At 42.6% G+C, this 13,086-nt stretch overlaps 1 protein-coding gene across 1 annotated transcript in view; it reads left to right on the top strand.

Moving 5' to 3' along the window:
* Window positions 1–13,086, top strand: part of LOC107670926 (low-density lipoprotein receptor-related protein 1-like) — a gene marked incomplete at its 3' end in the record, with an annotated part of 97,609 nt that overhangs the window by 49,907 nt on the left and 34,616 nt on the right. The window contains exons 7-10 of the mRNA XM_016463748.1: window positions 8,524–8,686; window positions 8,821–9,043; window positions 11,268–11,457; window positions 11,615–11,758. Of these exons, the coding sequence (XP_016319234.1) occupies window positions 8,524–8,686; window positions 8,821–9,043; window positions 11,268–11,457; window positions 11,615–11,758 (720 nt within the window). The remainder of the gene's footprint in view (window positions 1–8,523; window positions 8,687–8,820; window positions 9,044–11,267; window positions 11,458–11,614; window positions 11,759–13,086) is intronic.

Genomic DNA, 13,086 nt, shown 5'->3' with positions numbered 1-13,086 from the left:
GAGAGGATAGAATCTCGCAAACGTGTTAGGTGTCACCCAGCCGGCAGCTCTACAGATGTCTGCTATCGAGGCGCCCAATGCCCAAGAAGATGCCACGCCTCTCGTAGAGTGTGCTCTCACTCCAATGGGGCACGGTGAACGTTGGGCCTGGTATGCTAAGACTATAGCCTCCACTATCCAGTGGGCAAGTCTTTGTTTGGAGACAGCCTTTCCCTTCTGCTGTCCTCCAAAGCAGATAAAGAGCTGTTCAGAACGTCTGAAACTCTGCGATCTGGGTATGTGCGTAGGGCTCGCACTGGGCACAACAGAGACAGGTCGGGGTCCCCTTCTTGGAAGGGGATAGCTTGCAATGTTACCACCTAGTCCCTGAAAGGAGTGGTGGGAACCTTGGGCACATATCCAGGCCGAGGTCTCAGGACAACGTGAGAGTCTGCCGGCCCGAACTCCAGGCATGATTCGTTAACGGAGAGGGCTTGGAGGTCCTTGGATCAAGGGTCAAAACCTCTTCAAGGCCAAAAGCACTGTCAACAACTCCAGGCAATTGATATGCCAATGCCTGAAAGAATGTTCTGTTCTCGTAGAAAAGAGATGTCCTCCCAAGGACTGAAGGTACAGCGGCACAACGGTGTGATGTTCACACGGTGTGAGCCGTGACGCCATGCCCATCTCGGGACTCAGGTAAGAAGCCAGTGCTGAAGCGGTCTCATATGCATCAGTCCCAGTGGCGTAACTGCGGCTGAGGATGCCATATACCCCAGGACCTCTGAAATTTTTTGAGAGGGACCGCTGTTCTCTGCTTGAGAGCCCTCAAGCATTTCAGCACCAACTGGGCACAATCCTGAGAGAGAAGTGCAGTCATCGAAACCGAGTCCAATTCTATATCCAAGAAAAGAGATACTCTGCACAGGGGAGAGTTTGCTCTTTTCCCAGTTGACCCGAAGTCCCAATCGGGCTAGGCCTGAGAGGGGCAAGGGCAGCCTCCGCGATCGCCGTAAAGACGCTAAGAGACAGGGACATCCCGAAGGGAAGAACTTTGTACGGATATGCCTGTCCTTCGAAGGCAAATCGAAGAAACGACCTGTGCCTTGGTAGGATTGAGACATGAAAGTACACATTCTTCAGGTCTATTGCCACAAACCAATCCTGATCTCTGCCACATGTTAATATGTGCTTGAGGGTTAACATTCCGAACAGAAGCTTGTGAAGGGCCCGGTTCAGAGTCCTCAAACCCAGGATTGATCTGAGCCCCCACCCTTCTTGGGTACAATGAAGTATGGGCTGTAAAACCCCTTCTTCATTTCGGCCAGGAGGACAGGCTCGATTGCACCCTTCTCGAGAAGGGTTGCAACCTCCGCCTGAAGAACAGCCGCATTCTCGCCTCGTACTGAGGTAAACAGAATGCCCCTGAACTTGGTCGGGCGCCTGGCGAACTGAATCGCATAGCTGAGCCGAATGGTTCTGAGGAGCCATCGGGAGGGATTGGAGAGGCTTAACCAAGCATCCAGATACCCTGCCAATGGTCTCAAAGGAACCATGTTCGACGTACCTCGGGCAGGGTTCCTGTGGCTGAGCGGAGTGGAAGGCGCTGTGGTAGGAGGTGAAACGTCCTGTAAAACACACCGCGCCTTGTCAGCAGGGTCTGTCACATGTGCCACCAACGGATGGGGGAACATGAGTTCACCAGCATGCGTCGGGTTGGCTGAGGGATAGACCCTTTGCATCTGAACGTGAGGAGACAGAGTGTCTGTGTCCAAACAGGTTCTGATGCATGGTTTCAGCGTCTGGCAGTCGCAAATGGGATAGCCAAAAACGTTGTGTGTGTGACCCAGAGAAGAAGGAAATTGCTCTTTTATTTTTTTTTTGACCAGGTGGTAGGTGGCAGACAGCCGTGGTGGAGCCAAATCCACCTTCCGTCCCCCCGTCGGAAGTGGATCCAGGCTGGCCAGATGGTCCCTCCTCCCTGGGTCGCCCATCTCAGGAACGCTTTGAAGCCTTGCGAGGGTTCCTGGTGCCCTGATGATGAGTTGGTGGTGCCACCTTCCTGCGAGTGGTGGGCCGTTGGTCAGGATTGACTGAAGGCCCAGGCTGTTGCGGGGCCTCAGCAGTCCTTGCAGGGGGCCGTCCCCAGCGATGAGCAGACAGGGGCTGCTGATTCGGGGGTGCAGGAGCAGGACCTGACCCACGCTGAGGCAGGATGTGTTTGATGACCTCCGTCTGCTTTTTCACCGTGGAGAACTGCTGGGCAAATTCTTCCACGGTGTCGCAAAAGAGACCAACCTGTGAAATGGGGGCGTCAAGAAAGCGTACTTTCTCGGCTTCCCGCATCTCAGCCAAGTTGAGCCACAAGTGGCGTTCCTGGACCACTAAAGTGGACATCGCCCTCCCCAGAGCCTGTGCCGTGACCTTCGTAGCCCGGAGGGCATAGTCAGTCACTGAGAGCAGTTCCTGCAGTACCTCTGGGTTGGGACCACCCTCGTGCAGTTCATTCAACGCCTTGCCCTGGTAGACCTGCAGGATGGCCATGGCGTGCAGGGCGGATGCAGCTTGTCCAGAAGCCGAATAAGCCTTCGCCACCAGGGACGAGGAGAACTTACAGGCCCTGGATGGGAGTCTCGGGCGTCCCTGCCAAGTGGCAGCGTTTTGCGGGCAAAGATGCACCGCAATCGCTCTCTTCACCTGGGGAACCTCCGTATACCCCCTCGCTGGACCACCATCCCCAGTGTACCATGTTCTGGCCAAACAAGGGGCCTTCCAGGATTTCGTCAGCTCCTCATGCACTTCTGGGAAGAAAGGCACCGGGGCCGAGCGCGGCTTAGTGTCGCGCTCAGCACCCAGAAACCAATCATCCAGCCGTGAGAGCTCGGGGCAGGGTGGGGGAGAACACTCCAGCCCGATGCTCTTGGCTGCCCGGGCAAGCACGGCTGCCATCTCAGTGTCAGCCTCGGACTGAGGCTCAGCGCCTGTAGGTGCTTGCTCAGCCGAGTCATCTACTTCCGATGGCTCAAGCCCACCCTCCGATGCTGCAATCGACAGCTCGTCCTGCTCGCGAGCTCCGAATGAGAGATTGAACCCGCCCAGGGACAAGCTCTCAAACTCATCCAGAAACTTGACCGGTAAACACGAAGCAAGGGAAGAACGGGAAGCTCGCAGAGATTGCTCCGGCAAAACTGATCCCGCTTCCCCATGCTCTTCTGCGGGGCACATCGCTGCGGCCTCGTACCCAGAGGTAGAAGGACCAGAGTGGCAAGCAGCTGTGGTGACTCGGGGTCTTTTGATGAAGAACCCGAGCCACGAGCACAATGTGCTGATGGGAAGTGCCTCGCAAGCGGGGCACGAACCATCCACAAGCGCTGCCTCAGTGTGAGCATGGCCCAAACACTGAATACAACGGTCGTGCCGGTCGTCTTTCGAGATGTGCCAATTGCAACCAGAAACACACGGACGGAAAGGCGTGATGTAACACACAATTCCACCTGTGTAGCTCTCAGAGAAATTGTACTCTTTTAGAGGAAATTTGCTCTTTTAGAGATCGCCATTGAAGTACCTAGGGGTACTCTCTCAACACTTATCTGTGTATGAGTAGGGAGAGACCACTGACCGTGCCTTAGATCCAACGACGAGGAATCAAGAGGTGAATGATCGCAACTTCTCAGTGAGAGACACTGCATTCGGATGCGAAAAACAGAAAGAGTGAGCAGATGCCACGCTGGCCTATTTATACCCGGATGTCTGGGGCGTGGCCAGCTATGCAAATCCTGCACACCCAATTTCATTGGCCTTTTCTCAAAGATGTGGTGTTTGGGCTCCCAAGAGCGAACCCTAGTGTCGTACACTCGACACAACGTCGGAGTGAACGACAGAAAGAGAACTATAGTATTTGTAAAAATTGAGAAAATGGAATGAGATTATTTGCTTTCTATACACTGTAAATAAGTAAATAAAATCCTGTTGAATTTACTGTAAAAAAGGCAGCTGTGGTTTTGAAAAACCATACAAAAATTATGGTCATAAAATTTCAGTGACTTTATATTAAATAATAAGTGTATACTGTTATTTCCTGGCTATCACAATTTTAATAAATTAATTTTCTTATTGTGAATAAAATATCATTAGACAACAGTCTTATGCAAAATATTCCAAATAATATGATATCCAAATGATAAACATGATATTTTATATTATTATATATTACAGAATTTTGATCATTAAGATTATTTTATTATTTTTGTTTTACTACAATTATAGACATTAAGTTAAAAATTATTAAGTTGTTATGATTATGAATACAGTTGAGGAGGTCAATGCACTGTAAAAAATATGTCCATTAACATTATCCATTAATTTTACAGACATTTCTGTTAACTCTAAAACACAACACAGTGCAGTGTAAAATTCAAAATACTGGTAAAACACCTGTAAAACAATAAATACAGAATAAGAATCCTTCAAATTATATAAGCCCTATTTTTATAGTTTTTTTTTAGAGTGTACTTTGAGGGTCAGGCCAAAATCTCCATTTTAATACGATACTGTAAGTACAGACATTTGATGCAATTAGCTCATTTTATGCTAAGTAAAAAGTAAATATTATTATGTTAAATAATAATTTATCAAACCATATCTAAAAGGGTTAAAAATTAGTACTTTAAAAGAAATCGTGGGACAGCGAAGTGTACTGTATTTGTGGAAAGTGACTGCTTGTTCCACTCAAAGGAGTTTACTTGACTTTCTGAATCACTCTCACACACGTGCTCATATATGTGGCCTGAATCTGCTGGTATGGTTTGAGTTGAGCCTGTGCGATACAGCATGCAGTCTTCCGGAAGCCATTATCCGTATGGCCATATGTCTCTGTGTTTATGTGTGTGTTTTATGAGTGGTTTGTGTAGGTTGCTGGGGTTTGCTGCAGCATATTTATATTCTGTTTTGTGGAACATTTTCCAGACACTGTGGTCGACATGAGGCGACCCAACCCCCCCCATCCGTCTGCGGCTCTGGAGTTTTATCATGAAAACATGAAAACTGACACGTACAGGTGGAGATGTTTAGACCATCTCTCTCTGCGATCTTTTCGTCATCACTATGGGATCTCTTAAAGAAATGCATGTGTCTCTTAGCATCTTGGAAAATGACGAGGTGACGTGAACCAAAATGTCATGTACAAGTGTTTTTGTCAGAAATGTCAGTGTTATTAAGTTGCGGCATTCCAGTAAAGTTATTTCTTGAACGTAAATTTGGTGTGTCTCAGCATAAATAGCGGAAAGACAGGATGTGCGATGAAGTAATGTGGGATAAAGCAGAAGGGAGCGGCTCTCTGACATAAGGTCTGCTTGGTACAGAAGTTTCCGGAAAGCCTCTTAAACAGTCATGTGCTTGAATCGGCTCACGCTCCAGGGCTTCCGCCACACGTTTTTGGCTCTGCCAACATTCAGGGCATTGTTTTGGTATTAATCTCTCTTTATCGAACCCTCACCCTTTTTCTCTAGCTATCTGTGCTCTGTCTTGATAGCTTTTCAGATGTATGTTTATTTATTGACTTGCCTCTTGCTTTATTGGTTTTTATCTCTAATGTAAACTTTGTATAAGTCTTCCACCCTTTATTGCCCAAATCTCTGAGCTCCGACGACTCATATTTGGTCTTTATAGTGTTCCAAATATTCCACCAAATTTAGGTAGTTGTGACACTATGAGGCTTTTGGAGCGGACTGGGTTTGACATCAGATAATTTGATACATTGGTGTGCAGTCTGACACAAGTTCATCTATTGGATGCAATCCAGCCTAACTTGAAGAATTGAAGTGCTATTAATGCTTTTTATGCTAATTTTGGTACAATGAATTTTAATTGCTTAATGTCTTCAGTGAACAGTTTGTACCAGACAAAATAAACATCACGTGTGTTAAAATTTGATTGTACAACCATAGAAACATGAGAAAAAAGGAAAGATAACAATGCTTGCCATTTTTACTGTTTCTTCTCCTTGGTTATTACCTACCTTGAAACAGTCACAGAGTTGTTTTGTATTTGTTGGGATGTTGTGCCTTTATTTTTGTGAAGACAGTTTGAAAAGAGATAGGAATGAGAGGCGAACAGGATTGGGGCAGGATCTCAAGCCAACTCAGTATACGCTGTAGCACAGCCACAAGGTAGTGTCTAGTTAAAGCAATAATCTCTGGGAATCTGTGGTTTACAGTGATTTTAGAACATGTAGTTCTTCAGCAATGTTTAGCAGATTGATTGCCACTCAACACACAGAAGCAGCAACGCACAGATGTAGCAGTGCAGTAAAACTGATGTGTGTTTATTGAGTATTTTACAACATCTTCAAATGTGCTCAGCCTATCATAATCAAGAACCGTTTTGTTTTATAAACTTATCTTGATGACACAGAGACCAGGAGAGGAAGAGCCAGAGGGTGGTAATCAAAATCGGAATGATCTATAAAAGGTGCACATCGACAGTAGAATCCGACTGCTTGTGTGGTGCAAGTGTCAAAGACGTCCATCTAGCGCAATGACCTTGGCAAATTGGCTCCAGTTAGTCTCAAAATGATTATATTAACACCATTTGAATAAAACATGCTTAAAAAGTGCTAAAAAATACACAGTTACACTGAGTTTATATTTATAGTTTATATATTTTTTTAATGCAACATGATTTTGCCTTGGATAGGGGGCCTTCAAGTATTGTCTTGGACAAAGGAGTCAAAAAGGTTGTAAACTACTGGACTCAGGTCAGGTTTACATAGAAAAACAATTAAAAAGCAGTGCACTGGAACACAAAAATGTGTTCAGTGTGGACCAGCCCTAACACTGGATCTTAACCAGGTGTAAAAACAAGTCTTACAAGAGGGTTTTCTCCTAGCTGTGACCATTACGATTGCAAGTGACAGGACATTTTGTCAGTTGTTTAGTTTCTTTTTCTGGAGTGTCATGCCGGGTAAGTCTGAAATTCCACTCCAAACATCAAATATGTTCTGATTGTCTGTGATTGTCACACAACATTTTTGCCTTCAGTGTGGACAGAAATATGACTTATTTCATAGCTGTAAACCTGACTGATCAGGACAGATGCCAGATCACTTGTCATATTATCAGATGGCCTTCGTTTTGAACTCCAGAACTCATTCTTGAAATGGCACGCTGTCTGCAGATCGCAGCTTTAAACAAACTCCACTACTAATAAAATAAAGTTTCAAGATGTAAACACAGACGTTAGTTTGTTAGCCTCAAAGTATTTTCATATGAAGCTGTCTCAAGAAATGAGAGCTAGAGTCATAAGAGCGTTTGTTTTCCTTCAGTGTAGAGGGAAGGTTGTGTCACAAATGGAATTTCTTACCCTCCTTCCACTGAGACCTACAATTTTACTTGGAATTACAATGAGAGCGAAGCCAGGTTCCTCAGCCCACTGTTTCTGTGGTTTGTCTCTGTGGCGTTCCTCTATTCTTGCATTGTTCAGACAGCAGCTGCTCTAAGACCCATTCGTCTTCCTCAACCTTGATTTGTACACTTGCTCTTTTCCCCTACTTTTGGCGTTTTTGATCTGTGTTTTTAATCACTGGCTTTCAGTCCAGGCAGCTGGAAACGTTTAAGCAGGACTCGGCTCTTAAATAAACAACACCTTTGGGGATACAGCCCTTGATTCCGGTAAACGTCTGGCCCTTGCACAATCGCCAATTTTCCTTTGTAGAGGCCAACACTGTCTCTGTCTCCACCCCTCAGCGTTCAATCGCTCCATCTGTCTGGATTTTCCTGCATCTCCCGCACCATTTTACCCAACAGTCACTGATTCTATGTCTTCCTGTGCCACGTTTTTACAGCCACTCAATGTTCAAATGAGCAACATCCCATTAAAAGATATGGTATGTCTGGGGTTAAAGTTGGGGAGGTTCAGATACATTGAGACTTTTGACATTTTAAGGTCAGAATGGGGTGTATTGAGGAGGTGGGAAGCTGCAAAAGAGCAAAAACCCATGGTTAGCCACAGCTGTTAAAACAACTCTTTTGGAAATTGTGTAACATGCGCACATGCTTCCACAGAGTCCCCTGACTCAGCTATTTCAAATAGACAGAGCGGCATTGTAGAAGTGAAAAAGAGAAATGTGTATGCGAGACCACTGTATTATTATTAGCACTATTTTAAAACAGATTCACAGAGTCATCAAAGTTTTAGATTTTTGTCTGTGGACTCAATCTTGACTCAGACTCAAGTGAGCTAGTCTCGTATCTTGTGACAAATCATAAGGCAACTTTATTTTAATGTTTTAAATTGAATGCAGGTGTTGGAAATGTTCTTTGTTTGTTCTGCAAATGCTAAATAGTTTACAGTCTTATTTTAGAATAATTTCAAATTAGTCCTCACAATTTAAACTGAGATACTTATTTGAACTGGACTGTATGTTAAATTTATAGTATTCAATAGAGATTTTACTCACAATAAGCAAAACGGTATATTACACATGAACACAAAACACATAGTTTCTTTGTTTTACCTACATTTCTCCCCATTCCTTGTTCCTTACAGATGTAGAACAGATGGCAATAGACTGGCTCACAGGAAACTTCTACTTTGTTGATGACGTGGATGATCGAATCTTTGTATGTGATAAAGATGGAGCCACATGTGTAACACTGTTGGATCAAGAACTCTACAACCCTAAAGGCATTGCTCTGGACCCAACTATGGGGTATGCGCATGTTCAAACTCACACTTCATGTATACAACTAGCTAGCTGAATATTTGTAGTATTTGCTAAATGGTCAAATGAGGTATACATCAGGTTTACTTGGGTATAACCTTCCTCAACATTACCTTCAACAGAAAGGTTTTCTTCACTGACTACGGGCAGATCCCAAAGGTGGAACGTTGTGACATGGATGGACAGAACCGAACAAAGTTGGTGGACAGTAAAATTGTCTTCCCGCATGGTATCACCCTGGACTTGGTCAGCAGATTGGTCTACTGGGCTGATGCTTATCTGGACTACATCGAGGTAGTGGACTATGAGGGCAAAAACAGACACACCATCATTCAAGGACTGTTGGTAAGGAGCAAATACCAAGATCATCTTAAGATGTCCTTAAATATCCTGACATGTCCTAAAAAGTGACTCTTATAAGTTGAAAAAAAAAGTATTACTCGTTATTGTGCAATAATGTGTTTTGCTCAAGAACTAATTTCCCCATTGTTTTGAATCATTTAAAAGACAGTGAGTTGCTAAATATAACATTTAACAATGGTCAACTTCCCTTTATTACTGCTCTACAAATGATGTTTTATTAACAAAGTTTGGGAGGGGCACGTTCAGATAATTAACCTAATTAATACGAGAGGAGCACAATTCACAAGGTAAAAGCTGTATATATACACAGCAGACTTACCTCTGTTCCTTGACAGTTTTTCAGCATCCCTCCACCACCCCATCTCCTCACTTACAACTATTCCTATCTTAAGTACTGTGGGTTTGGGACAAAATTCCAAGATCAGAGTCCTCCCCTCGGACAGCACGCCAAATACGCATAACCTTTACTTTGTTTATTATATGTAAGTGTGAAATCGTGAACCATTATTTTGTAGATAGCATGAACATGATTTTATATTTCTCAAAAGTTCAAGTCAACAGATAAAGATCCCATGCATTTATCCCAAACATTTATGTAGAACATTTAAAATAGAAACTTACATTTTCTGTAAAGCTGCTTTGCAACGATTTGTATCATAAAAGCGCTATACAAATAGGCTTGAATTGAATTGAAAATTGAATTTATCTCTATGATCCATCTATTCTATTCATCAACCAATCACCTGTTAGTCTACTCATCTATTTAATGTTTATTTATAAAGCACATTTAAAAGCAACAGATGTTGCACAGAATTCTGTAAAATAAAGAAAAATGCAGTGCTATCCATCCAAACATTTACCACTCATCCATCCAAACATCTGTCCACACATTCATCCTATTGCACTTCAGTCTCTTCATACTCTCTTCTCAACTTGACAGTCACCACTGATAAGCTACTACTAAATATAATGTAGAAACTTTAAAATAGAAACTTACATTTTCTGTAAAGCTGCTTTGCAACGATTTGTATCATAAAAGCGCTATACAAATAGGCTTGAATTGAATTGAAAATTGAATTTATCTCTATGATCCATCTATTCTATTCATCAACCAATCACCTGTTAGTCTACTCATCTATTTAATGTTTATTTATAAAGCACATTTAAAAGCAACAGATGTTGCACAGAATTCTGTAAAATAAAGAAAAATGCAGTGCTATCCATCCAAACATTTACCACTCATCCATCCAAACATCTGTCCACACATTCATCCTATTGCACTTCAGTCTCTTCATACTCTCTTCAGACATGTGTCCAAATTTCCATTCATTCATTCATTCATTCATTCATTCACCATCCATCCATCCATCCATCCATCCATCCATCCATCCATCCATCTATCCATACATCCATCCATCCATCCATCCATCTATCCATCCATCCATCCATCCATCCGTCAATTCATCCATCTGCCCATTATCTACTTAAACGTCTATCTGTTCAGTAATCTGAATTGTCCTACTAAATATCCATCCATCATTCCAACCATCCAAACATCTACCTGTTAATTAATCTGACCATCTATTCAGTTTTCCATCCGTCCATCCATCCATCCTAATGTCCATCATCCACCTTAAAATCCACCCAGTTATCTGTCAGTCTATTCATTTGTCCATCCATCTGTCCATCCATCCAAAATTTGCCCGTCATCCATTCATCCATGCTAACGTCCATCAGTTCAAAAGTCCATCTCTCCATCTCTCCATCCATCCATCCAGTCCAAATGTCCATCCATCCTAATGTCCATCATCCATCATCCACCTTAAGACCTGTTCAGTAATCTGTCCACCCATCTGTCCTCCCATCCGTCCCCCATCCATCTATTCATTTGTCCACCCATCTGTCCATCCATCCATCCATCCATCCATTCATCATACCTCATTGTGTTGAGAGAGTCACTTATATTGGATAGCTATATGTACTGTAAAAAATGCTTTAGTAGGTGAAAGAGACAGTGGTGTTAAAGCTGTTTCTGTCAATGCATTAGCCTGATTCCTTCCTCTCTGCTTGAGTTATGGCTATCATTTAGCTGCTCAGCCCAAGGCTAATTGGTGTGTTTATGTGCGTGTCTTGCTCACTCAAGCCAGCAAAGCAAACACAACTTCCCAAATAATATAACTAATTGAATAATGATTTTTTTTCTCAGATTGAGCATCTTTATGGGCTCACAGTGTTTGAGAACTATCTATATGCCACAAACTCCGACAATGCCAACATGCAGCCTAAGACCAGCGTGATCCGCGTCAATCGATTCAACAGTTCAGATTATAAGGTGGTCACCAGTGTCGACAAGGGAGGAGCTCTACATGTTTACCACCAGAGACGCCAACCCCCTGGTATTAATCTGTTTCTTATCTAATGCTGTTGAATACATAGATTGAACTAGTATACAGTAGTATACTTGAATAAACTGTTTAAAATGCAACCATTACACTGCAGTCTAGCTCCACCTCAGCTCCAGCTCAGTCTAACTCTCCTGTTCTTCTTCTTCAGTGCGGAGTCACGCCTGTGAGCCAGATCAGTTTGGAAAAGCTGGAGGTTGTTCAGACATCTGTCTGTTGGGCAACAGCCACAAGAGCCGGACGTGTCGCTGTCGGTCTGGCTTTAGCCTGGGCAACGATGGCAAATCGTGCAAGAGTGAGTGACATTATAATAGATTCTACTCTATCAATTGATTCACCAAAATAGTTTAACTTAGTTTTGCCTAACTTAGAATTTTATTTAAATGAGAGTTAAACTGCAGAGTTCAGTGTTTATTAATTACGTTTTTAAACTTGTTGCTGTAGAAAGGTGACTATGGCATTATTGTATAGATTTTTATTTAACTCCGAATTTACTACGAAAAGTATTATGGTTTACTATGATATTACCATATTTTTTTGGAGATGTGTCATGGTGAAGCCATAGTGTTCTTCATGATATTTTAATGTTGTTACATAAAAATGATGTTAATTCTTAAATCCGATTGGACATGGAATATGTTCCACTTGCCCTGTATCTTGCTCTCTTATTGGCTGTAGGTCGTCACAGATGTTATTTCCAGTCAAAACACATTTCACTCTGCAGGGGTGTATTCCAGAAAGCAAGGTCAACTTACCGTCACATATACCCTGAACTCTTGGTTGATTAACCCAAACCTTGCTTACTTGAGGTATACTGGTTCCCAAAACGTGTCTGGGAGTAAGTTCAGTCAACTCAGAGGTGCATATCTCCACCTAGTTGGTGGTTGTGCAGTCATTTTTCATATTTTCTTTTTTAATATTTAGTAACTGAGAATAATAATTTGTATATGTACTAGGGCTGTCAGTTGATTAAAATTACATGATGTGTCAATTAATTAATTGAATTAATTGCAAAATAAATGTTACTGTGAAAATACACACAAAAGAATATTTAAAGCTATTTTTGTGTTAAATGAGAAAATATCAAGTTGACATTACAAATTGTAGCTTTAGAAAGAAATATTTTATTTGATTTAACATAAATTGTTAAAAAATCTACAACGGCCTAACATAAACTATGGAACATAAAAGAAGATAATTTGAGAAACATCTCAGTATTTTTTACAATGAAAGTCATTGGTAACCAAAACAGCTTTGTTACCAACAGTCTTCAAAATACCTTCTTTTGTGTTCCACAAAAGAAAGGTTTGAAATGAGAGGGTGAGTAAGGGTGTATTCACACCTGTCTTGTTTGGTTCGATTGAATCAAACTCAAGTTCGTTTCCCCCCTTGGTGCGGATCTTTTGGGCAGGTGTGAATACAGCAATCGCACTCAGGTGCTGAACAAACAACCGTACCGAGACACAGCTGAAGAGGTGGTCTCGGTCCACTTCCAAGCGAATTCTGGTACGATTGAATGGATGAACCAATGAATGGATGACCTTAGCACACGTGTTGTTTTGTTTACAATTTCTGATTCACTTGCAAAAAGAGCAGTGTGAAAGCGAACCGCACTAAACAAAA

This window comes from Sinocyclocheilus anshuiensis, unplaced genomic scaffold, assembly GCF_001515605.1.
Source record: "Sinocyclocheilus anshuiensis isolate Anshui unplaced genomic scaffold, SAMN03320099.WGS_v1.1 scaffold1503, whole genome shotgun sequence".
Classification (NCBI taxonomy): Eukaryota; Metazoa; Chordata; class Actinopteri; order Cypriniformes; family Cyprinidae; genus Sinocyclocheilus; species Sinocyclocheilus anshuiensis.
Note: the sequence above shows the minus strand (reverse complement) of the source record. Positions and strands in the feature narration are given on the sequence as shown.